Source organism: Martes martes, assembly GCF_963455335.1.
Source record: "Martes martes genome assembly, chromosome: 16".
In the NCBI taxonomy this organism is placed as follows: Eukaryota; Metazoa; Chordata; class Mammalia; order Carnivora; family Mustelidae; genus Martes; species Martes martes.
The window spans coordinates 62867453-62893844 of NC_137904.1; the positions used below are offsets into that span (position 1 = coordinate 62867453).

Here is a 26392-nt window from a genome sequence, read left to right on the forward strand (position 1 = left end):
AGGAGGGGGAGTGGGCGGCCAGCGTCGCTGTGACTTCCCTCTTTCGGCCGCCCAGCTGTCACTTTGATTATCACCTACTCCCTGGAAAACCCCAAGGCCTCCGCCTCTCCCTCGGGAGGTTGTGTGCTGCTTGTGCCCCCTTGACAGCAAATACCAAAACACTATTTCCTCCCCAAAGAGCCAGGAAAGGAGGGCCTGGGAGGTGAAACTGACCTTAGACAGGAGCCAGGATCGAGGAACAAGGCAGGACTGGACCCAAAAAAGCAAGGGAAGGGGCAAACCTGCCGGAAGCCACCCAGCGACCCGACGGTGGGGTCGGTGCACCTGACGTCCCTATGGTTCCCCTAAGATTTTAGTTACAGAACTTGACAAATGAAAGCATAAAATGACTTCTGTTACGTCCGCCCTTGGCCCCAACTTCGGAAAGACAGAGGTGGAACGACCAGTTTACCAGACGCGGGCGTTCCGGGTCACTCAGGGCGGAAAACCAGCACGTAAAGCCAAGCGCTCAAACCAGGGCCGACGCGGGCTACTGCGGTGGTTCCTGCCGCGACCGACCCGGACAGAGCAGGGAGAAGACACAGACGCCGCGCCTGTGCACCCGCGGCCAGGTGGGCCCCTCCGGGGGGCTCGTCACGTGCGTCACCTTTAAACACCTGGACAGACGGGCCGTCCGAGGGTCAGCAAGAGCTCGCTGCTCCGCTGGGTGAGGACTTGGGGAGCATCTCACCGGGGCTTCACGCGGCCAGACCTCGCTCCTCCCTGAGGGCTCCATCAGGTCAGAAGACGCAGTAAAAGATACACTTCAGATCGGACATCACGGGACAGCTCATCAAAACAGATTTCTTAGTGACCCAAGACCCAGTGCCCAAGGACGCACAGGTGGTCAAGAGCAAATAAATAAATAAATAAACGACCACCCCTGGGCGCCTGGGTGGCTCAGTCAGGGAAGCATCTGCCTTCAGCTCAGGACATGATCTCAGGGTCCTGGGATCGAGTCCCGCCTGGGGCTCCCAGCCGCGGGGAGCCTGCTTCCCCCCTCTCTGCCTCTCTCTCTCTGTCTCTCATGAATAAATAAATAAAAACCCTCAAGCACACACACACACACACACACACACACACACCCCACCACTAAAGTGAAAGGGAAAAGATCTCCTGGACTATATCCCTGAATCTGGGGGGAGGGGAGACGGCAGACTCCTGCTTTCAAGTCTGTGCGCCAGGCTCATCGACGTTCACCAGTTTTGTAGAAATACAATGTTCATCAGTAAAACCCACCCGGGCCCCAGCTGCTACACTTGCCTCACTGCGCAGCCGTAAGCCCGTCCTCCCCACGCTGTCCCCACGGTGTGAAACTACGTGGCTAATCTTACATGAGAAGATTCAGGCCTGTGAGAAATTCGGGGTCCCGCCGCTGGGGAGGAGGGGGCGGTGGACAAATCTCGAGCTGAGTCTGCGCTGCCGGATAGCCTGGGTGCCCTGGTCCCGGGGAACAGCCTGTGGGACCCAGCGCCCCGCGAAGTTACGAAGCAAAGAGTGTCACTATACCCACGCAGTGAATTCCGGGGCCGTACAGATCAGCTTCTGCCTGAGGCACCACACACACGAGGAATTAAGAAACAACATCAAAATGTTTTTACCATGGGGCGCCTGGGTGGCTCAGTGGGTTAAAGCCTCTGCCTTCGGCTCAGGTCATGATCCCAGGGTCTTGGGATCGAGCCCCACATCGGGCTCTCTGCTCAGCAGGGAGCCTGCTTCCTCCTCTCTCTCCGCCTGCTTCTCTGCCTAGTTGTGATCTCTGTCTCTCAAATAAATAAATAAAATATTTTTAAAAAATGTTTTTACCAATTTGCTAACTGTGAACAATCCAACGGATGGTCATCGACAACATTTTGTTACAAAGTATAATGCTTAGTATGCGCCAGGCACTAGGTCCTCAGGATGACCATTGCCCGTGACGTGGGTACAACGATCTTCATGCAAAGACTGAGAGGCCAAGACACGGAGGAATGCGGTCGGTACCGTGTACCAGGGCTGGCGTCTGAACCCAGCAGTTCACTTTGGGGGCCACGCTTTAGCCACAGCACGGAGCCACCCCAAACCAGGGCTGAGAAGCCTGTGCGAGCAGGTAGGCTCCAGAAACCCAACGGCTGCCTTCTCAGATATCTTTATCCGAGTCCCCGGAAGGCTCTTTCTGCACGAAAGAGAACTGATGCTAGCCGCTCGTGGTGACATGGGATTAGTTCCCACTCCCTTGCTTTTTTATGACTCATCAGGCAGAACGAACCGTGTTCTCCTGTCTGCAAAAAGAGGGGTTGGGAAGAGCATGTGCACGCGAATGGCAGGCACCCCTTCCAAGGGAGGAGGCAGCGTGCACAGCCTTTTCCGGGGCTGCGGCATCCTGAGCCCAAGGATGCACAAACTTGGTTCTGTCCTTGGGGCATGAACTTGGGGAACTTACATCCCTAAGGCCCAGGGTTCCCCTCTGTTATGGGGATAACCTCACTCCTGACTTTATGGGCTTGTTTTGGGGGCTAAGTGAGTTCATGCGTAATAATCAGAAAGTATATACACAGCAACCATCATCGCCGGAGGGTTTTAAAACTCCCCTGATAAGAACTTTCACCTGCCATGTCCTGAGATTTTGCCCACCATCAACAAGCCACACGCCAAGAAGTGCCACAGAACACGTAAAAACGGCACTCAGCATCCCCCTGCCTCCCGGTACCAACACAGGGCAGCTGCTCAGCTCCCCAGTTACTGCTACCAGCCAAGAGCGCTTCAATAATCCTTTCTTTGCAAAAGTTTCCGTGGTCTTCAAAGCCTTCAGGAGTCACTAATCAATTAATATTTCAACCGAGGAATTTCTAAACCTGACAACACAGATTCTTAAAAGTTCTCTAATCTACCCATTGGCAGATTGGGAATGGACTTCTGGGCTCTGGCCTTCGGCACCCACCCCACATGGCGGTTTCTGAGACCCGTGTCTCCCTTTCTTCCGGACACAAAAACTTGGGCCTTGCAGGTGGTTAAAAAACAAATAAACAAAAAGAAATTGGTAAGACCAGTGTGGGAGGGGGCGCGTGTGAGGGAGGGGAGCGACCAGCCCCGCTCCTCCTAGGAACCCGGTGGGGCGGGAGGACAAACTTCCGAGCGGGCATCAGAACGTGCTATGTCGTTCTCCCTCTCGGAAGAGAATCTGAACTAGATCGTGGCCAACATACGACACCAGCTTCCGAGTGTGGGATACCAGGATTTCAAATCCACCGGCTTCTGGCAGGGCTCCTGCGCGTATATTTAGCCGTCTTCAATTGCCTATTTTTTTTTTCCCTTCTCCTTTTTTCTACTCTTTCTTTCTTTCTTTTTTCAAGTGAAACAAGGGGGAAGAGCCCGGGCCTGGGGGACGTGCGTTTCCCGACGCGCGGCTCCTCCAGCCGGACCGCCGACCCCAAGGCCGCGCAAGGCCGGGAGCGCGCCGCCGGGCCGGGAGCGCACTTCGGGGGCCGCGTCGGCACACGGCGGCCCCTCCAAGTTCTCCCTCGCGTGCTCTGACGATCGAGACAAAGACCGCAAGTTCTCGGGTCCACGGCTCCACGCAGGCGGGCACGGCGTCTCCCCGGATCAGGTCCGCTCCCGGCCCGGGCGCCCGCACCCGCCGCGGAGGGGGTCCCGGGCGCGTCCGCTCGAGCCGCAGGGCTCCCACGCCGTCCCGCTCGCGCCCGGGCCCCGCGCCTCCCGCGCCTGCGGCCGGACCCCGGCTCCTCCCGGGCCCCGCCGCGCCAGGCCCAGCGCCCCGCGCGCGCCCCCGCCCCGTCCCCGCGGAGGGGGCGCCGCCCGCTCCCCACCCCCGGCTCGCGGCCCCCGCCCGCGCGGCCCCCTCCGGGACCCCGATACCCACCCGGGTCCCGCAGCGGGGGCCGGATTCGCGGCGGGTCCCGGAGCCGCCGCCGCCGCCGCCGCCGCCGTCGCCGCCGCCGCCAGTGAGGCGCGGCGGGGCGGGGACGCGCGGCGAGGCCCGGCCCCCGGCCCGCCCCCGGCTCCACCGGGCCCGCCCCGGCCCGCCCCGGCGCGTCCAGACCCTAAACCGGCCCCTAAACCGGCCCCCGGGCCCACCCGGTGCCTGGCCCCGCCGGGACTCCAACCCGGACCCGGGCCCATCCCGACCCCAAACCGGCCTCGGGCCTAACCCGGCCTCTGATCCGACCCGGACTGCGACCCGGACCGCAACCCGGACCCGGACCCGGACCGGGACCCGAACCCGACCCTGCCCAACCGGCCCAGCCCAGACCCCGCCCAACCCGGACCCCAACCCCGCCCGGGGCCCAACCCCATTCCCCGCCGAGCCCCCCCCCAACCCCTAGTTTCGCCCCTACCCTGTCCCAGTCACCTTTCGCCTCGGACCAAGCCCCCTGTGCCCCTAATCCAGGGTCCCGGGACTTGGGCGCGGATGGCAGCCCCCGCCCCGGCCACCCCCGCAGGGAACACAGGACCCCTGGGACGCTTCACGTGAGCGCTCGCCTCTCTGTCCTGCCCTCTCCGTTTGGGGGTAAGCAGGGATCTTCGCCCACAAAAAGCCACTGAGCATCCCTTCTCCGCCCCACGGAGGGGACGCCGAGCCCCCCAGGTCTGGAGATGGACGGGCGGGCACCGGGCTGGGACCCCCCGGGGTCCGGAGCCCCTCGCGCCCCCACCTCCGCCTGCCACCTTCGGGGCGCGGAGCGGCCGCGTTCCCGGGGTGCCCGGCGCTGTCCCTGGGGCATCGGAGTTGCTGGCTGGACGCTCGCGGACACGGCTGCCCTTTACGGACCTGAGCCGGCGGGACAGAGCTCGGACGCGGAGACGGGAGACTGTGTCAGTGTTTTAATGAACGGACGTAGCAAGCGGCTCCGCGTTTCCAGCGCGCAGCCGGGGCGCAGAGGCCGCGCCGCCCTCGCCCGCCCCGCGCGTGGTCCCCGCCCGCCGGATGTTGACGGCGTCGCCTAGCAACGGGAGATGGCGGAGCCGGGTGACCAGGACGGCGGGTAAGCGGGGCGGGGGTCGCGGGCGTCCAAGAGGCCTCCACGCCTCCCCCTCGCCCTCTCGCCCTTGCCCCCGCGCCTCGGCCGGGTCCGTCCCCGCCCTCCCGGCCTTTCCCGCCTCCCCGGCCACCCCCAGCCCCGCGCGCCCCTCCTCATCTTCCGTCCCTTTGTCCGCTCCCGTCCTCTCCCTCTGTCCCCGCGCTCGGGCCGCTGGGCTCCCGAAACCCGGCTCGCTCGGCCCGCAGTAACCACGGCAACCACGATGCCCGGCGGTGCCTGCGGAGAGTTCCCGTCCTTGTAGGCCAGCAGGAAGCGCGGGGGCTGGGGGCTGCGCGGGGTCTCTGCGTGCGGAGGATCCCGGGGGGCTTCCTGACCGCGGGGACCCCAACCTCCCCTGCCACCGCCAGGCCTCCAGGAGCGGGGGCGCGGCCGGGGACAGAAACTCTTTTGAAGACTTGGACCTTTTACCTTAGACGTTTCCGCGGTGTTTCCTTTTTTTAAAAAGATACAGGTGTGTAAGAGGTCCAGGTTACCTTAAACGAAAAGACTAAACGGACAACAGTATGTAGAGGGTGACCTCTAATTGTGTGTGTGTTTAAATGCATAGAAAAATATTTGCAAGAAGATACCCTTAAGTCTCTTTTATTACTAGCGGTTATCTTGAGAAGGGGAGGGAAAGTCGAAGACGATTTTCATTGTCTGTGTCACACATTTCTGTATCACTTTGACTTTAAAAAAAAAGAAAGAAAGAAAGCTTGTATTTTTAATTAGAAAAAAATAATTGTAAGAATGTAAATCATGACATTCTTGTACTTCTTTGTCCCTTTTGTGCAACTTTCAGAAACACTGTGTTTCTTTGCCCCATTGGGCTGGGGAAAGTATGTTTAAGTATATTTCAGGTGACTTTTCTGTTACAATGTACCGACGCTGTTCTCTGAATGTTTCCACCATTTCATTCATTCATGGAACAACTCTTGTGTGGCCTGCGCTCCCTCCATATGACAAGCATGATCTAGTGCTGGGGTTGGTGACAAACAGCCAACAGCCCAGAGGGGGGCAGATAATCAACAGGTCCATAATAGTACAGACAGACACCGGGAGATAATCAATGCCGCGGGAAAGAACACTGTTCTTTGAAACTGTTAAACTGTATTTCTGCCCCTAGGTCTCAGCAGGAAGGCGAATCAGTTTTTGAAGGCGGGGAGGCCGGGAATCATGAAGGCGACAGGGTAAAGTTCCCCGTGGGGTAGGCTGTGCTGGGTTTGTCTTTACTGGGGGTTAAGGAGTTAAGAGTGGCTCAAGAAAACTGCACCGTGATCCTGTACCTTGCCCAGAGCAGACTCAGTCCCTCTGCAGAGAAGCTCCTTTTCCTCTCCCCATTCTTAAGTGCTGGTGGCTCTCTGGGTTGTCCTGCGTTCCCTACTCAGATCACCCGAGGGTTTCAGAACCTGAGTTCCGCCAGGAAGGATGCAGAACCTCACAAACGCTGTAGAGAACAGACAGAACTCGGAGCAGACTCTCCCGGGGACACGGACGTGTGCGGACGCGAGTTCCCCACCAGGGTGATTGTGCCGTTACGAACAGAACTTCACAGGACCTTTGACTGTGTTTCCTGGTTTTTCTTTTTCCTGCCACAAATCTCCAGGTATCACCCACAGGGAAGACCAGTGACCAAAACACTGATGAGGCTGCCGGTGCCACAGAGCTCTCTGAAGAGGAGATCACGGCCCCTGGGGAAGTCCCAAGGGAAGGAGAAATCGAAATTGAGGGGGAAGTGGAAGCTGAAGAAGTGGAAATTGATGGAGAAGGAGAAAGGGAAGAGGAATTCGAATTTGAAGGGGATGAAGTCGAATTTGAATCTGAAGGGGAATTCGAGTCTGATACGGAAGCCCCTTCCCCTGAAGGGAGAGTCAGTTCCTTAGATCCGGCTCCTTCAGAAGAGGGTACTGGGGAGGTGCCCCAAGAGGAAGCAGGCCCCAGCTCGTGGCATGAGCACGTAAGCGGGGAAGGTGTTCCCGAAGACAGAGAATCCGCCCGGCCATCGGAATCCAGAGATCTGAGGGACATCTCCACGCAGCCATCCCGGCAGGTAGTAGACTCCTCCGGGCCAGTAGGCGGGGATGCTTCTGGAGCCGGGACCAGCAGATCGGTGAGTGACCCTGAGGTCGATTTCATGAAAGTGTTTGATTGCCTTTGTGGTTTGTCGTCCTGTAGTGTTATGTTCATGTTTTAACATAACGAGGCACGTCATAAAAACAAATTGCAATCCCTATTAGAAATTTCTCAGCAAACCGAGGTCTCAGGACCCACTTTTGAATGCCAAGAGTTTCTGGATCTTTCTTTGGTGTCCCCAGACCCAAGGTAGGGAATATCCCATGTCAGGGCAACCAGGTTTCTGGTCTCCAGAGCGCCGTCCAGTGAAACTTTCCATGGTGATGGAAATGCTCTGCATCTTTGCTGTCCAACATGGCAGCCACCAGTCCCAAGGGGCTACAGAGCACTTGAAATGTGGCCTGGGAGAAGGAGGAACTGGTTTTTTAAAAAATTTTTTTAAATTTTTTTAAACATTTTATTTAGTTATTTGACACAGAGAGAGAGAAAGCACAAGCTGGAAGAGTAGCAGACAGAGGGAGAGGGAGAAACAGGCTCCCCCCCAGAGTAAGGAGCCCGACATGGGGCCTGATCCCGGGACCCTGGGATCATGACCAGAGTCAAAGGCAGTTGCCCAACCAGCTGAGCCACCCGGGAGCCCCAGGAACTGAATTTTTAATGAGGATTCTAATTAATTTTAATTTATATAACCACCTGTTGCTGCTGCTTACCTTATGAGACAGTGCATTTGGGGTAATCATGATTATGATGACAAGAGGTATGATCTTATAATATTCTTTTTTTTATTACTTTGAAACAAGCATGGGCTTATAGAACAGTTGAAGTGTGATTGGAAGACCTGTTTTATTTTTTTAAGCCTTGGAGAGTAAATTATGCTTCCCAGAATGCTTCCCACAATCAACCAAAATATCACTATTAAAATCAGGAAATTTCACTACATTACCAAATAACTCTCAGGCCTCACCTCATTCACCAAGGGTCCTTTTATAGCAGACATACAGTTCCAAATCACATGTTGCCTTTAGCCGTCCCCTCTCTTAGGTCATAATCTTTCCTTGACTTCAATGACCTTGGCACTTCTAAAGGTCACCAGTCAGCCATCTTGAAGGTGGTTCTCAGGTTGCATTTGCCTGGTTTTCCTCTTGATGTGATCTAGGTAATGCTCCCTTGGGGTCATATGACCATTGGGTCCCAGAGGGAGGCTGGTTCTCCTCCTTATGTCCTCTGAGGTGGTTCGCTGACTGTTGTTTGTGCCATTACCAATGAGGCTGTTGAGCCCTTGGGTGAGAAGAGCCCGCCTTCTCCACTGGGAAGTTGCCCTACACCCGCATGCAGTTAAGAAAGATGGCGTGGGAAGGTGCTCTCTTGGTTAAAGATAGGAAAAGTGAGTGTTTCAAACGAAGGGGAAAAATCACAACAAACCACCACCATATTGTTAGGAGTTTGTCTTCCTCTCAGCACGTGTTTAGGCCCATCTTGGGTCAGATTTATTCCTGACTATTTTCACGGTTGATGCCATTGGAAATGGCTTCCAGTTGTTTGCCGCTGTCTTGTGCAGAGTGCTATGCTGTATGTAGAAATAGAACTGATTTTGTATATTGGTCTTACATTCAGCAACACTGCTAAACACGCTTGTTGGTGCTGGTAGCTCTTTTTTTGGTAGAATCATAGGATTTTTCACAAAGATCATCATGGTCTCTGTGAATAAAGGGGGTTTAACTTCTTCCTCTCCAATCCGGATGCCCTTCATATCTTTTTCTTGCCTTCTTACAATGGCTAGAACTTCTAGTACAACACTGAATAGAAATTATCCCCAGTATGGCTGGTGAGAGCCCGTCTGAATTGGTCTTTGTGTCCTCCTGACACAACCGGGGTCACTCTTTGTTTTAACTGCCATCATCCTTGGAATGTTTTCTCATTCTTGGCACAGACCACCGGCCCTAGAATCAGACGCTTCTCCAGAAGCCTGGTTTCCTTTCATGGAAAATAAAATTTAGAAGTCATGATTTGAGTAGGTAGGTAATCTCACTGCCACTAAGATGTCAGCGTCCCCAGGCTCTCTCAGTATCATCCACACTGCGAGTGCGCACACACACACACACACACACACGCACGCACACACACCCCACACCACACACACCGTACATACCACACACACACATCTCACGCCAACCCCACTCTAACACAGCTCACCGCTGAGTGGGCTCCTCTCAGCATCCTCCCCTTCCATATTTCCAAGTCCTTTCTCCAGCAATGAGAAGGCTAGTCCCGTTCTCCCCAATGCATTTAGTGATTTGACCAGTCCCCCGGATGGAACCTCCACGGCATTTCTCCACCCCCAAGTGGACTCTCCTCACCACACCTGAACCCAGACACCCCCACACTGGGCTGCCCTGGTCCCTGTTGGGCCAACCCCGCCCAGGCCAGCCCCCAAATATTTGGGCTCTGACTCTGTGCCAGGCTGTCCTCGGTGGGGACTCTTGTCATCAGGCCCAGGCCTGTCACCTGTCCTCCAGATGAGGACTCGGGTGGACGGATTCCCTGCCCAGAGTCACACAGCTGTGATGGTTGCTCTTCCTCCGAACCCCCCATCCTGAACCACAAAGCCCTGATCCCACCCCACATGGTGAGCCCAAAGCATTCATAACTTCGGAGAGTAACATGATCTAACGACTGCTAATTAAGCTCCAATAACAACGGTCTTCACCTTGTGCGATGTCCAGGAGATTGGAAGTGTAGGTCACTTCTTGAGCTACAAACCTAGTTTCCATCCTTGGGTCTCATTTCTAGAAAACTCACTGGGAAGCAGTTTCCAAAGGTGATCAGCCAGAGGGGCGGAGACAAGCCTGAGGGAGCGCCCCACTTCCCATCCTTCCGGCTGGTGCTCCGTCTTCTGAAGGACCCGGAATTGCAGAGGGGGGCTGCTGTGTGTCTCGGTGTGGGGGGGAGCCTCATGGATTTCTTAGTAGGAGAAGCCCTTTCTGGACACCCCCGAGGCAGGCTTTTGACTCTGGGCCCCCCGTCCTGTCATTATGGTTCTGGCTGCCTGAGAGATGGTTTCTAGAAGCAGCAGCATCTGAGGAAGTATTCGAAAGAGCAGGAACTCGGGGTTGAGGCGTCCCGGCTCCGAACCTGCCCTTGGCCGCGTGTGTGCACTTCAGGCAAGGTCTTTAGTTCTGTGAGGCTGCTTCGCCTCGGGGAACTGAGGGGACGGCTACCTGCCTCATAGCGTCGTGCACGGCCGGATCGCCACCAGCGGTAACTACTGTCCACAGTAATCATCGCCAGAGTCTCTTTTTTTTTTTTTTTAAAGATTTTATTTAATTTGACAGACAGAGATCACAGGTAGGCAGAGAGAGAGGAAGGGAAGCAGGCTCACGGCTGGGCAGAGAGCCCGATGTGGGACTCGATCCCAGGACCCTGGGATCATGACCTGAGCTGAAGGCAGAGGCTTTAACCCACTGAGCCACCCAGGCGCCCCCAGAGTCTCCTTTAAAGCTAAAACGGAGACAGGCACTTTGAGCAAGAGAAGGTGTTTTCTTATCAAAATGTCCCTAACCCAGGGGCGCGCAGGTGGCTCCATCTGTTAAGCGTCTGACCCTTGACCTCGGCTCCGTTGTTCTCCGGGTCGTGAGTTCCAGCCCCGTGATAGGCTTTACCCTGGGTGGGGAGCCTGCTTAAAAAACAAAACAACAAAAAAAAACACAAAATGTCCCTAAATTGAAATATTTTGCAAAAGGAGAAGTAGAAACAGCCTTTTTGGGAGGCACTTGCCCGGGGCGGAGGCTTTCCAGCATCCTTTTACAAAGAGGCTGCTCAGAGATGTTGCTTACCATCCTTAGGGAGATCAGCACTGGGGAGTAGAGAAACCCATGCACGGCGTGCCCATGCTTCCTCACTGATGATTTGCTGTAGATCGAGAGAGACAGGCAGAGACCGTCCCCGAATTGTGTCGGGTGGGGGCGGGTCGGTGTTTCTGTTTTGTAAAAGCCAAATCATCTTTCTGTCCGAATGGTTTTCTGTCTTTATTTTTTTTTTAAGATTTTATTTATTTATTTGGGGGAGAGCGAGAGCAAGCACACAAGCAGGGGAGGCGTGAGAGGGAGAGGGAGAGGCAGACTCACCACGGAGCAGGAGCCCGATGCGGGGCCAGATCCCAGGACCCCCGGGTCAGGACCTGCGCCGGAGGCAGACGCTTCACCGGCCGCGTTGTACTGCTTCGGCAGTGATGTTGAAGTTTGAACGCTGCAGTAGATCAAAATCAAATAACTTTTCGGTCCCGATTAAGGCCTCGTTGATTTAGGTTTGGTCGTTCTTGCTCTAGAAGAAGACCAGTGAAGGGCTGGGGCAGGTGTCTCCTCTGAGGCTGCGGCACCGCCTCCGACTGAGCCAGGGAAGCAGCATCACGTCCTCGGACTCGGAGGAGCTGCTCGTGAGCACGGAGGAGGCCTGCCTGCAGGAGCCAGGTACCGCGCCGGGGGCTGTCCTGCCCGCGGGATGAGCCCCTTCCCTCCCCGTCTGGGCAGGGGGTACCACTCGTTCATCGTCTGCTACCTCGTTTCCCATTCGGCTGCGAGCTGAAAGATACAACTGTCATTAACAGATGGGGATAATGTTTACAGAGCGTTCGTTCTGTCTCCTCTCACTTGACCCTTACAGTAACCCAATGAGGTAGGAACCTTTCTCCTATTTTACAAAGACCCTGAGAGTCATTTAGTGACCTCCCCAAGTACACAGCAGAACCAGACCTTGACTGAGAGAGCCGATGACATCCCAGACCACAGCCCCCGATGCCACCCCTCCCAGCCTCCCGGTCTCACAGAGGGGCTTGGCATCAACACCCCTAAGTCTGCATGTTTGCTGAGTCTCCAAGGTCGCTCGGCACACCCCATCCCGTATCCCCGTGTTGTGAACGTGGGAAAATAGACCAGGGTGTTTCTTATTCCTCATGATACATGAGCATGGATGGTCCAACCAATAAAGCTTCTCACCACTCACAGGGACGTGAGGACAGCGCAAACCCGAACGAGTTAAAAACAGAACAGGATCTCACCAGCTCCGGCAGATCGGAAAGCTGGAACTAGAGCCTTACTGATACTTCTTTTCAATCTCATCAACAGTTTCCCATTAAAAAAATAAAACCAGTGTAGCCCATCAGTAAGAAGCCACCTTCCCCTTCACTATTTGCGTCTAAAAAGTATCTACGAAACAGATTTCCTTCTTGGAATATAGTAAAGGTCATATGCATCACCTTTGAAATGCGATCCTTCCTATGGAACATGTTAAACCAACGAATAGAAGATTCAGAACGGAAGACGCTGTAAGCCCACCTCCGAGCCCTAACCCATGAGATGCCTTGTCTTTTTCTTTTCCGTGGTGTTGCCCGCGGTTGGAAACCAGCGTCCTCGGACAGCACCAGCAAAGTGACCTCATTAGCCACTGCATCAACCCCTCAGTAGTGCTCACTGTGCCCCCAGGTGTCCCCCCAGAGACGCCCGGTACACAGCCCCAGAGAGAAGCCGTCCCCGCCTTCCTGGACCGGATCCAGGCGCTGAGCACCGGCGAAGAGGAGCCTCTGGAGAGAATGGAGTCGGAGGGGAGTGACGAGGCCGAGGAAGACGGACAGCAGCTGGTGGTTCTGGACCCCGACCACGTAAGCACGTGCTCCCCGGCCCTGCTGGTGCCCTGACGCGGAGCGCGACCAGAGACACCCCCCGACCCGCAGCTGAGCTGGCCGCTGCCCCCGCACCCCACGCCCAGCTCCTGCCCCGCGGCGCCCTCACCCACCGGGCAAAACCGCTCTGTGAACTCTCTCCCCCTTTCCATGCATTAGCCCAGAATCAGCAGTCCTCGGAGTTGGCACTGCTGACACGGGGACCTGGTCACTCTCTGGGGTTGGGCTATCCTGGGCAGGACCTCTGGCTCCACCCGCTGGACGCCAGGAGCGCCCCTGCACCTTAGCCGTGAAGCCCAAAATGTCTGCAGACATCCAGGAGGCTGGGTGGGGGCGCAGTCACCCCGGTTCCAAGCCCCTGCTTGGGGCACACCCCCCAGCTTGTGAGGTCCCGCGCCCCCCCCGCCGGAAAGCGGGGAAGGCGAATCCTGATGGGCTGAGCCCTTTTGGAAAGCCGGGTTCTCCCTGGGGTGCTCCCGGTGGGAAAGATGGGCCGTTGCTCAGAGCTCCAACCGTGCTCGCCCCACCCTCTCACCCCCGGGAGAAACCAGGACCACTGCCCCAGCTCACTCTGCCTTTGTGCCAAAATGCGCACTCAGGCCTTCAGCGCCTGGGACCGGACCATGGGGGCCCTTAGTCTGGGGCCGCTGGCACGTGTCCTGGGCAGAAGTGGGGCGCCCCCAGCCCGGAAGTCCTCTGCACCCCCGGGGAGAGCTCTGGCGGCTTAGACGGGGCCCTGCTTGGGCGGACGGGTCACCAGGCTCCTTCTCCGTTGTTTTAGCCCCTGATGGTGAGGTTCCAGGCCGCGCTGAAGAACCACCTCAACCGTCAGATAGAGAATCTGAAGCTGGAGCTCCAGGAGCTGGTGCGTAGCGCCCGTCCGGCCTCCCGCGCAGCTGCGCGCCTCCCTCCCGTGACCCGGTTCTCTCCCCGCCGCAGAGCGTGGCCACCAAGCAAAGCCGAGTGCAGCGGCAGGAGCTGGGCATGGATCTCTACGGGGTCCAGCAGCACCTGGCCCAGCTGCAGATGCAGCTGGAGAGGAACCACGACCTGCACTCGACGGCGGCCTGCGCCCGGCGGCAGAGGGAGGAGGAGCTGCAGACCGCGCGCCTGCTCTACACCAGGACCTGCGAGGCCGCCGACAACGAGCGCAAAAAGCGTAAGGCTGGGGGTCCCGCGCAGACCCGTGTCCCCGGGTGCCCTCTCCAGCCGCCCGGATCACGCCCCCACGGGGAGCTCATCCCCGAAAGGCATCCCTGCGTGCCGTCACGGGGCATCCAGAAAACACGGTGTGGTCCCGTCCTCCCACCTCCGTGAGTTCCCAGCCTTTCAGGGAGAGAAGGCAGCGGTCTTGAATGGCACCTGATGGGGCCAAGCCGCTAGGAAAGCGGACCGGGTCAAAAGGGGAAGAGGCTGGCAGGCGGTGGGGGGTGGGCAGGGTTTAAATAAGCGGAACACAGGAGTGAGCCCAACCCCAAGCACAGCGTCTTACCCAAGCCAGCCAGTGGCCCACGGGATGGCGGCAGCCCAGTGGCAGCGGTGGCCCCCTGCGTGGCTGATGCCGGCAATACCGGGAGGCTTGGGACCAGATGAGACAATAGGGCTCTTCCTAGTCAAACACCCCCACCCCTGCACGGGCCGGGCTCTCGGCCCCGTGAACCCCCATTTTGCTGGCTCTGCCGTGACTATTTCGGTCTGTGGGGCTTTTTTGATCCAAGTTGGTTTATCCACTGCGTGTGGTTACCACAATAGGGAAAACGACACAGATCTGGGAGAAAACAGAACCACACGGACACCCCACGTGTGGCTGCAGGGAGGCATTTCAGACCCCGAGCAATGCAGAACTTTCTGGATTGACCGAGTCGGGCTGAGAGCTCCTTTATCAAGCACCCTCCCTGAAGGGCACCAAATCAACAAAAAGTACTGAAAAGAGAAGAACCCGACATTCGTGTAAAAGCAATAAAGAATTGCGGGCTCCACGGGGACAGAATTTAGACCGGCCCAAAGAGGGCACGGCCCCCCACATGGTCCACGCCAGTGCCCCTCAGTGGAGCCAGGCTTCTGGAGAGAGGCAGACATCTTCTTGGACTTTGTGTCCTTTCTGGAGGTCACCAGGACACGCAAACAGATGCTGTCAACCAAGCAAGGATTCCAGAAACATCCCCCACTCTCCCTTCCAAGTGCTAGGGACGTCGGTGCTGCCGCCGCCTGGAAACATGGGGTTTTCCATGGGACAACGTCCACGACCGCACACCTCCCCTGGGAGGGAGTCCCTGAAACTTCCCATCAAAACCTGAGTGCTCGGCAGCACCCCCAGGTTCCAGGGGATGGGGCTGGACAGATAGAGTGGACGCATCCACAGGCACAGGCCTGACACGGAAAAACAAGAGAGCGTGAGATTGTAGAGGACGTCCCAGCAGTAAAACGAGAGCGGACCATTAGGAAAAAGGATGCTTGGAATTAAATAAAATATCCCTCCTCCAGAACGAACAAAAGTCACTAAACAGACAGAGGGTTACTGCGGAAAACTGAACTTGAAAACCAAAAGGCCATTTTGAGGAATTCTTCCCCAAATTCAGAGTGAAAACCCCAAGCGGTTGACGTTTTGAGAAGAAGATACAGGACATGGGTGTGAGGTCTGGGACCGCGGACGCCCATCAGACGAAGTCCCAGGAGGTCAAGGGCACTCTCGGGCCACATCAGAGGAGAACATCTGCGCAAGCTCAGCACAGGTAATTCCTGGGATACAAACGCGCCCGGGGACCCGACAGCTGGAAACCAGAATGAACACGCCTAGACACAGCTGGTGAGACTTTCAGACTCCAAAGCTAAAGGAAAAAATGCTGTTGGCTTCCAGGCCGGACACAATCGGACTGCGGCAGGCGGAGAGCAACCCGCTGGCCCCGGCAGAAGCCCAGGGCGACTCGGTCACCAGGCCACACAGCCAGGCCCACACCCTCCGTCCCCCGTGGAGCGGTCCTGCCAAGGGCCAGGATCTTGTGTTTCTTTCCTTGGTTTTGTTTTTGTTTTTTGAAGCCTTCCAGATTATTCTAATGTGCATCCGGGGCCAAGAATCACAGGTACAAACATAAACGACAGGGTCGGCGCTGCTCGGATGAAACTCCGCTCCGCGCGTCGTCCTCATTAACAAGACGGGAAATCAAACGAAGCAGGAGGAGGGAGTTAATTCAGTAAAATAGCTGAAACCTGTGCCAAAAAAAGGAAGGAAGTTGGCCTGATAGATAAAAAAACTCCGCTTCTGAAATGACCAAGACGCCAATCAACTTGGGCGAACCTGGCGAGGAACAGACAGGCTGTCCGTCAAGGAGCAGCCCAGGGAGTGAAGACGATCCAGAGGGACCGTCGCTCTTCATTTCAAGACGGCCGCGCTGGGGACTGGGTTCCTCGCTGAAGAAACTGAAAACGTCGTCAGACTTCGATCTCCCTGAAGCCACCAGCTTCTTGGTCACAGACGCGTCCCCCCTGCTAACCGAGACAAGAACAGACGCCCCCATGCTGCCCCACCCTCCGGGGGGGGGGGACGGGAAATCTGGGAAACCTCCCAGGCACGTGTTACAACGCCGAGTGCGGCCCTGGCTGTGGATGCCTCCAACATAGACACGACACAGCCCCGTCCCACCGGCAAGGCAAGAAAATCCTAAATGAAATAGTAGCAAACGGAGTTCGACCACATTTATTGAAAGAGAAGTACGTGGCTCTCAAGAAGGGTTTTCCTGTGGGATGCAGGAGTCATTTGGAATTAGGAAAGCTGCTAATTTAATGCATTTGATTAGTAAGTTATAGGAGAGGGGAAACAGAGGATTTTCGGGGTGTGGGCTAACACTTGCCATCGATCCCGAACTAGGGTAGAAGGAAAGTTCCTTATAATGTTTTCGGAAATGAGCCAGAAAGCTGTCCTGGGTGGGAACCACTGGGGAAGGGACAGGCTAGGATTAGGAGGGAGACGGGGAAACTGCCACCAGCCCGTGGGTCCAGTCTCCAGCAGGCAAAGCAAATGAGGTGAGGATTTGGGACACGAAATTCTCATGCTCTACCTATCATATGATCGTTTACCTAGAAGATCCAAGATTACCAATTAAAAAAAAAACCGGTACTAGAAATAGTAAAGAAGGTAAAGTAACTGAATGCCAGATCTAGCATTTTCTCCTATCCCGGTGATATCCAGTTAAGAACTAAATTTTTTTTTTAAAAACCCTCATCCACCAGGGTCATAACGACCATAAAATACTTAGAATAGATCTAACAAGAAGTGAGTGAGCCTTTCCAGAGAAGAACAGCCCAATTTTGCTAAAGGACATAAAACAGATTTTAATAAATAAATCTCCCGTGTCAGTAGCAGGGAAGCCCCACGACATGGTCCCAGTCGCCGCTCACTGCCATTCCCGCTAAAGCCCATGGCGGGGTATTTTGGGTGACCTTAAACTTACTGAACATAGTCATTAACTTACTCATTTTCAAGAAGTAATCATTCCAAAGTCGAGAGCTCCGGGGTGGACAGTCTCCCCTCCCCCAGGTCCCGGGACCCTCGACCGAGCACCCGGGTTTTTGGTTCTCGTGCGTTCCTTTAAAGACGTTTTTGCGTAGCATGCGAGAGAGGATTCCTGACCAATACGTAAAGTGCTCCCCACCCTCCACAAATTGGTCTGAAAGTGTACTTGGAGGATTAAACGCACAAGGCTACCCGAGAAAAAGTTGAAAAGAAGAGATACCTGCAGGGAAAGTGTCCCATCAGGTGTCCTAACACGGTGTCAGTCTACAGCAATAAAACCAGAACGGCACCGAGGGGGCAGAGCCGCAGGGGAGGAAGGTGGGCGAGCAGAGGCTGTTGCAAAACTCACGTGGGAATCCGCCCGCGTCCGCAGGTTCGGTAAAAGGACAGACGGCATCTTTAAGCCACTGCATGTTTGCCTGACCGTTTGGTCGTCCGAAAATGCACATTTAGACCCCGTTTCACGCCAAACAAAGAGCAAGGTCAGTGGCAGTAAATGTTTCAGGAAGTCCCAGAAGCATCGGGAGAACACGTAAGGTCGCCGGTGTGGCTGCTGCGGCTGATGTCTCTGGCTGGGCAGGTCTCGGAAGCGTGATGTGAGGGACGAGGCCAGAGAGGGGACTTGGACAGTTTCGCTTATGCAGAAACGTAAAACTTACTAAGAAGCATGACGAAGTTAAAGGACAAACACTAGTTGGGAGCGAACCCCGACTGCGCATCTGTGACAACCTCCGTGTGTTCCGGGTTACTCTTCCGTTGCCCGGAAACAGATCCTCACAGACGTCGGGCCCCGCACAAGCCCGTGTGTCCGCACGCTCACGCGGCCCGAGGTCAGAGGCCTGATGCGGCCGGCTGGGCCCCCCACGTGGGCATCTCGAAGCTGAGCGCTCGTGCTGGTGGGCTGGGTCTCTCGGGAACACCCGGGAAAATCCGACTCCGGCCGCATTCGTGCTGTTGGCAGAATTCAGCTCCTAAGAGCCGTAGGACTGAGGGTCAGCTCGCTCAGGGGGCTGTCGGCGGGGGCCGTTCTCGGATCCTGGAGGCCGCCCACGTCTCTTGCCTTGTGCCCCTTCCCTCTTCAAGTCAGCTTTGCAGAGATTCCCCTCTCCCAAATCCCTTCACCCTGCAGATCTCCTTTACGTCCTCTTTTGCCACTGGCTGGACACCACTCTCTGCGTTTGAAGGGCTCGCCTGCTTCGGCCAGGCCCACCCGGTACTTTCCTTTGGGACAGATAACGCAATGTCATTGCGGGACTCACAGCAGGGGTGCAAAGGCCAAGGGAGCCCCTTGCAAGTTCTGCGCGTCCTACCTTCACTGCGTCAAGAGTCCCTAGAAGCCGACCAATGAGAGACAAAGTCCCAGTAGCAGTGTGGCCGAGGACATGAGCGAGGGATTTGAAGAAGGGACAAACATGGTCATTAAAATGGGGAACCTCGCTTCAGCTCCACTGATGCTAACGCAAGCTCACACGGCGTTGGACATACTGACTTTTCACTACTCAGCCAACCTGGAAGCAAAGCAGGTGGTTGAACTCGGCGCCCTTAAGGAAGGGTTGACGTGAGTCTCACACGTTTTAGGTGGGAGGGTGAACGGTCAGCTCCACGGCTGCGGGGCTTGTTTTCTCGAAGTCCTGGGGGCTGGAGGTCCGAGAGCCAGGCGTGGGGAGCGCTGGTTCCGCCCTAGGCCTCTCTCCTGGGCTTGTCGCTGGACGGAAATCCGCCATCTGGCTCTGAGTAGGGAGAGGACGGTGCTGTGCTGGTGAGGCCTGGCCCCCGGGACAGCCCTGGCACTCCTGGCCTGCGCCGCCACGAGGCCATGTCAGTCCCGGGGTGGGCGGGGGGCTCTGGCTGAGCTCAGCACCCCCTTGGGCGGGTGTCCTCCCAGGATGCAGGACTACCTCGACGCCCAACGTCTAGCGGTAAGAAATGTACCAGAATAACAGGAGGCCTCATGGCCTGCCTGGGTCTCCGCAGATCCTCAGACACGGGGCGGGGGGGGGCTCTAAGACACGGGGGGCGCTGGAACGGCCATTGACGCTGGCCGGACGGGGGTTACCTATGCTTCCGTCTCTCCGACCGGACTGCAGGGCTGTGACGGTGAAGTCTGGGTCTCTGCGGTCCGGAAGCCACAGGTTCCCAGGCGGGGAGGCTTCTGGAGCCCCGCGCCCCGAGAGGACACGTGCGGGACACTGAGCGCCGCCCCTCCCCTCACAGTGGCGGCTCTGCAGACCGAGCTGGACGGCCTGGCCCTGCACCTGTTCTACATGCAGAACGTAGAGCAGGACGTGCGCGACGACATCCGCGTGATGCAGCAGGTGGTGAAGAAGTCGGACGTGCAGCGGTCGCGGGCGGCGGTGGAGAAGCAGCAGCAGGTGCTGTGCGACCTCCGCGCGGCGGCCTCACCCCCCACGGCCCCCCACCCCGCAACCTTCCCTTTCCCGGGAGCCCCAAGCCGGGCCTCTGGCATGGGAGGGGCCCGCGGGCTGGGCGGGGCATCAGGTGCAGCGTGCAGGACCAGGGTCCCCTTTGCAGGACCTGCACGTGGACCAGCTCACCCGCAGAGCGCACGGGCTGGAGGAGCAGATCGCGCTGCTGGAGGCTCAGAGCCGCGCCCAAGCCGAGGACACGCGGGCGCTCCGGAAGGCCGTGAGCGAGGTAGGAGCCGCCCCGCACCCCCCAGGGCCAGGGTATCGCCGGGCCCCGCACCCCACTCAGCCCGCGGGATCCCCGCATGTCTCCTGAAGCCGTCCGGCGTCCGGCTGCCCCACGGGGGGACGCGGCGGTTCCTCTTCCGCACGGCCGGTGGCAGCCCCGGAGGCCGGACACCTGGGTCTGCTTGTCGGCCGCATCCTCGCGGGAGAGGCCCCTGGTCTCCCAGGGAGGCTGAGCCGGACGGCAGGCGCATGGCCAGGGGGGCCCTCAGGGCAGCTCCACCTCCCGAGGCCGACGTGAGTCACCACCTGCACTCTCGTGTGCGGGAACGTGGAGGACACGAGCCACTTTTATGGGGAGAAGAAAACACTTGCAGAAATGGACAGGCCCACGTGCGTCCACGTGGGCAAGCGCCCGGGGCCCTCCAGCCCGGGGATCTAGAATGTGTTCTGATCAGAATCCCAGAAGAAAAGAGGCAGTTTTTATTTTTTTAATTTTTTTAAAAGATTTTATTTATTTGTTTGACAGAGAGAGACCCTGAGAAAGAGCACGAGCAGGGAAGGGGGAGAGGAAAAACAGGCTTCCTGCTGAGCGGGGAGCCCGATGCGATGCGGGGCTCCGTGCCAGGACGCTGGGATCATGACCTGAGCTGCAGGCAGACGCTTAACGACAGCCCCCCAGGCGCCCCAGGAGGCAGTTTCTAGTTAGCGAAGAGATTCTGAGGTTTGACCCGAAGTATACATTTGGAGGACTGGGCGGCCGTTGTCTGGGAAAGGGAAGCTCAGAGGGGTTTTGCCGGGAACAGGGGTGTCCTGAGATGTGGGGCTTGTACTAAAGCCAGAAGAGTCCCAGAACCCCCGGGCTGGTGGGTCATCCTCAGGGTGTCCCGCTGAATGTCACCCACTCTGAAGCCTGGAGTCCGGGACGGACGGGCCGTGGAGCCCACGAGCAGAGCCCCGGAGGGAGCAAGCGCTTGCAGGAAACTTGAGTGTGAATTAGTGGAGGACACACGAATATTGCCCAACAGAGCAGGGACCTCTGGTTCATCATTTGGGGAAAAATTAAATCTTTTCCTCATACCAGACACAAAAATGAATTCCAGATGGGATCAAGAATATAAATGGGGAACATGTACCGGAAGAAAATACAAGAAAAATATTCTTTAAATCCGGAGTTGCAGAGGCCTTTGGAAGCCTAGCACTGAGAACAGACCCTCTTAACGGAACCCGTGGGAAGGGTGAGGCAGGCCCACCATGGCGCCTGGGGATTGAGGGCGCCACCAGCAGAGTGAAAAGACGGGACACCCGCCCGGGAAAGACAGGCTTTCACCGACGAGTGACTTTGGTGGTGGGAACAGATCGTGTAAGTCAGTAGAAAATACCGCGTGCCCGGTACTACTACAGGACGGTCGTGGGCATAGGCCTGGGCTTGTGTCTCTTGGTGCCTTCTGCCCCTCGCTGCTGGGTGTGTCCCCGCCAGGCAGGGCGGCCCGCGTCCCATTCACTTTGCCTTCCCGCACCGGGAACGGCGTGCAGCCCACAGCAGGTGCACCACAGACACTGTGAACGAACGGGGTGAGGAACCCTTGATAGAAGGGAACCAGCGTAGAGGGGACTGGCCCCCCCCAGGCTGGTCGCAAAAACACACGAGCTCCTGTACACCCACCCCACCCTGAAGACTGCCCTGCCTCCTTCCAAAATACTGCCTCATTCCAAGGAAACTACTGAAGAAGCATGCAAGCAAAAATTTTGTGCATTAAAAACTCCACAAGCCAAGTGAATAGCTATTCACTGGGGACACCGTGTTGGGTTCAATAGCAAAGTCCCAAGGGCAGGGCGTTAGCCACAAAAGTCAGGATATATCCCAACAATCAAATAGACCCTTGCTGACATGAACCTGGGTACAACGTGCTAATTTTTAATTCCAGGCTATAAAACAACATAGAGAATATTACACACACGCATGTACACGCGTGCCCAGGCACATGCGTGCGTGCATGCACACACACACACACACACACACACACACACCAGGGCCTGGCGGATGCTCCCACGGAGCTGCCAGGTCATTTTCGACAGCTCAGGCTCCTACGGGAAGGGGTGTCAGGCACCAAGGCTGCACCCATCTCTTGTGACGGAAACTCCAGTCTGTGGACGGTGCTCACTGTGAGAATCAGCGACACCCTCCCACCCCCGGCGCCTGGGGTCTGGGTGTGACGGGTGCCCATCCCTGCTGGCCCCCCATCATCTCCTCGTCCTTGAGCCCTGACATGAGGGCTTTGGGGCCCGGAGTCAGGGCTCGGCTGGGTGTTTCGACGTGTTATTTTTACAGCTGTATTATTTTCGCACTTACCCTTCTGCGGGTGTGGGGTCAGAAAAGCAGGGTGACACAGGGGAAGGAGATGCTGCAGGACGTTTGGGGCTTTTCAGACATCCTCCTGGGGCCTTGAGCATAATGAGATTGGACCAACGCCCCCGTAACCCCGACTTTCCCCCGCAGGCCTGCACGGAGATCGACGCCATCAACATGGAGAAAAGGCGCATCCTGCAGCAGTGGGCAGCCTGCCTGGTGGGCATGAAGCACCGCGACGAGGCCCACAGGACCATCCAGGAGGCGCTCAGGTATGGGCACACCCGGGACGGCCTCTGCTTCAGGGGCACCACGGTGGGGGAGCCGGGGGCTCAGGGAGACAGGTGGACGCTCAGATCGCTGCACCACCACCTCCCCAGGTGCGCCCACGGCGCCCTTCCTGCTGGATCTGCTGGGACAAAGGGGTGCACCTGCCACCCCACAGCCCCGGCTGCCGCCCTGAAAGCCGCCTATTGTTCACCAAGATCCAGCGTTTTCAGACTTTCCGTGGTACCGGGACAGCAAAGCTTTCGTTCTCAGGCTTCCTGGGAAGATTAGGACAAACGGTGGGAGAAGGAGAAAGGGGTGTTTATCTCTGGGAGAGAAGGGCCCCCCCTCCTTTGCTCCTCACCACCTGTGTGCGGAAACCATCCCGGATCCTGTCTTAATCTCCCCACAGTGGGGAAGGCCGAGGGCCCTCCTGCAGTCCCGAGGGGATGGGGACCCCGGTGCGGGGCGGAGGGCAGGAAGGAGTGATGAACCGCTCTCGGCAGCTCTGCATCTCCGGGGCATGGACAGTGGGAGACTTTTCTCCTTTTCGGTCCTGCGGTTAAGAAGAAAGCGAAACAGAACAACCACCCCCCCCCCGCTCCCGCCAACAAGGCGCACACACACGGAAGTAGCACGCTGCGTACACACTGCTGAACACCTTGCTTTTCCCATTCGCCAACCTGCCCGGGAGACCTTTCCCGATCTCAGCATGACGTCGGGTCATTCCTTCCTTTCCCAGCGCGGAGCGAGCGTGGCCGGCCGGGGGCGACTGGGGATGGCTTCCCACCCGGGCAGGGCGGGTCCTCGCACTGTCTCCGCCATAAGGTCTCACCCACGTCCCGGCTTATTACAGTGTGTGTTACAGTGTGTCGAGCCCGGAGTTCTGGGGGACGTCCATGCAGAGATCTGCCAGGTGGTTCCCCAAAAGGCCGTGACAGTCACACCCCACAGGGAGTTCCAGAGCCCTGCGAGAACTCGGCCATTTGGATGGCGCCCATCGGACTAACGGGAGAAAAAAAAAACCATGTTTTGAACACTTACTTTTTTTTACTCTCTCTCTCCTTTTTTTTTTTTTTTTAAGATTTTATTTATTTATTTGACAGAGAGAGAGATCACAAGTAGGCAGAGAGGCAGGCAGAGAGAGAGAGAGGAGGAAGCAGGCTCCCCACTGAGCAGAGAGCCTGATTGGGGCTCGATCCCAGAATCCTGGGATCATGACCCAAGCCGAAGGCAGAGGCTTAACCCACTGAGCCACCCAGGCACCCCGTCTCTCTCTTTTTAATTTTAATTTTTTCCAAGATTTTATTTTTAAGTCGTCTTTACTCCCGATGTGGGGCCCAAACTCACAACCCCGAGATCGAGCGTCACCTGCTCCACGGGCTGAGCAGTCGGGGAGCCCCCAAATACCGTGTTTTTAACCTAGGCACACGTGGAAGGTTGGTTGGGCATTTTAGCAGAGTGGGTGCTCACACACGCGCGCGCACACACACACACACACACGCACACACACGCACGACGCCCCTGATGACCGTAATGGAAGGTCTGGCCCAGTGTCCCTCCTAAACCTACATCCAGAGGAGCAAGGTCCACCCACGCGGCCCCCGTGGGATCCGTTGAGAGTCGTCACTGCAGAGACGCGCCATCTCATCCATACCGGTCCGAGGAAGGAAGTGGGACCCATCCCCGAAAACAACCGTGTCACCCGCCCCTCACAGGCCAGGTCCGCGACTGAACTAAACGCCCGACACCCCGGCGACGTGCAGACTGTTTAGAAGACGCAGAAGCCCATGGTGTCCCGGCCGACGGTCAGGTCCACGGGGCGCGAGGCCAGCCCCGTGGTCGCAGTCTGGGCTTGGCAGGACCCTTTACCAGGGGAGCACCCTGGCCCAGAAGCCGGGTTTGCTATCAGGTCTCGGGTTCATCTGTGTCCTCGGGATTAGCTCATGGGGATCGGGGTCACCAGAGGCTGACGTGTGAACAAGAATGCCCCGCTGTGCGTGTCCGCTAGGAGATGTGAGCACCAAAGAGGCTAGTGCTTGACCCTTGGGCCGCAGGGTCTCGCCCCTAGGAAGGAACACAGGGCCGGCCGGAACCGGGTCGCTGCTCAGGGAGTGATGGGGCCCAGGCCCCGCCGGCCTCCCGCTTCCTCCCACAGCCCCAGGCTGTCAGGCCACGCGCTTGCCTCTGGCTGCTCCTGCCTTGGTGGCCCTTTGCCGTCACCACCCACCTCTCCTCCCATCCAACTCCCATGGGATTTTCCCCCATAACATGACGCCCTCACTCAGGTGCCAGCCAAATTCTGCCCTCTCTCTTATTCTGGACCACGGCATCTCTGCATCAATGCCGATTCTACAGTTTAACTCTCAGGAGACACTCTGACCTCCCAGAGCTTGGGGCGGGGGGCACCATGACATGTTCCCATGGATCTCGTCTGTGTGTTGCACGTTGAGCCGAAAGCTGGAATGTTTCTGGTCTGGCCTTTCCGGCTGGTTTCCCTGTGCCTCGGGGGCACGGGGCCCTGTCGGGAATACATGGTTGGTTTAGCTCAGCTGCCGAGTCCAGAGCCCCTCGGCCCCGGGATGTTGAGCTGACCCGCGGGGCCTCCAGACCCCCAAGAAAATTCCCTCTCAGCCCTTGAATGGATCAGGCCCAACACGTGGGCCACGTCCCAGATTCTACCTGTCCGTTCTGTTTATTTTCTATCAGTATCTATTGATCAAGGAAGTTGTGTTTTAAGAATTTAAGGGGCGCGGGGCGCTTGAGTGCCCAGTGGGTTAAGCCTCTGCCTTCGGCTCAGGTCATGATCTCAGGGTCCTGGGATCGAGCCCCGCATCGGGCTCTCTGCTCGGCGGGGAGCCTGCTTCCTCCTCTCTCTCTGGCTGCCTCTCTGCCTACTTGTGATCTCTGTCAAATAAATAAATAAAAGCTTTTAGAAAAAGAATTTATTTATTTATTTGACAGAGAGAGAGCACAAGCAGGGGAACAGCAGAGGGAGAGGGAGAAGCAGGCTCCCCGCTGAGCAGGGAGCCTGATTCCCCATAATCAAGGACGTTCTTAAAGTACCTTTTTAATTTTTATTTCACTTATTTTTTTATCTATAATCATTTTTTTTTTTAGTAGGCTCCATGCCCAGCATGAAGCCCAGGGTAGGCTTGTTTTTCAAGATGGCAGCCAGAATATCCAAGGTCTCCATGGGTTGGCTTCCGTGTCTAGGGAGAAATAAGACCTTTTCCAGAAACTCCTTCTAATCTCTCTTGAGCCTAATCCCATCAAGTTTCATCCCCACTACTCCATAGGAACCATGTTAATACATTGACTAAATTGAGTGATCAATTCTGTCTTCATGTGACTTATCAGCATGTGATACTGCTTTTTTTGGTCTTTTTTAAGCAGGCTCCACGGTCAAAGTAGAGCCCAGCTCGGGGCTTGAACTCACAACCCCGAGATCAGGACCTGAGCTAAGATCAAGAGTCAGATGCTTAACTGACTGAGTCACCCAGGTGCCCCCCCTAAAGTGTGTTTTTTAAAAATAATCTTTATCAAGGATAAGTGATCACATTCCAGGAAATTTGAAAAACAGAGAAAAAGGTTCACAATACCGCCGTCTTTTTCCTTCCGGGACAATGACAATTTATTAGCATTTTGGGCGCTCACGGGCATCTCTTGTCCCGCACGTATGTCTTACCACGTGTTCAGACTTCTGTCATGCAATTTGTGACTGTGTCGTTTTAAATTGGATGTCTTATTTTTATTGTCAGATTTTAGACATTTGTAAGGCTGCTACTTCCTAAAAAAGAAAATGAGTAG

At 56.7% G+C, this 26392-nt stretch overlaps 2 protein-coding genes across 4 annotated transcripts in view; one reads left to right on the forward strand and one right to left on the reverse strand.

Moving 5' to 3' along the window:
- Positions 1-3983, reverse strand: part of TBC1D16 (TBC1 domain family member 16) — a 70767-nt gene extending 66784 nt beyond the window's left edge. For 2 of the 3 annotated variants that reach the window (XM_080825741.1, XM_080825739.1), the window contains exon 1: positions 3899-3981. The gene's annotated coding sequence lies outside the window, so the exon portion shown is untranslated. Of the gene's footprint in view, positions 1-3898 lie in introns of all 3 variants that reach the window. The other variant, XM_080825740.1, reaches the window with a different exon arrangement.
- Positions 3984-4992: 1009 nt separating this feature from the next.
- CCDC40 (coiled-coil domain 40 molecular ruler complex subunit) overlaps positions 4993-26392 on the forward strand; it is a gene marked incomplete at both ends in the record, with an annotated part of 37722 nt that continues 16322 nt past the window's right edge. Inside the window, 10 exons of the mRNA XM_080826691.1 lie at positions 4993-5021; positions 6184-6247; positions 6664-7167; positions 11455-11596; positions 12590-12783; positions 13586-13669; positions 13744-13963; positions 19529-19686; positions 19847-19969; positions 22466-22587. Of these exons, the coding sequence (XP_080682817.1) occupies positions 4993-5021; positions 6184-6247; positions 6664-7167; positions 11455-11596; positions 12590-12783; positions 13586-13669; positions 13744-13963; positions 19529-19686; positions 19847-19969; positions 22466-22587 (1640 nt within the window). The remainder of the gene's footprint in view (positions 5022-6183; positions 6248-6663; positions 7168-11454; positions 11597-12589; positions 12784-13585; positions 13670-13743; positions 13964-19528; positions 19687-19846; positions 19970-22465; positions 22588-26392) is intronic.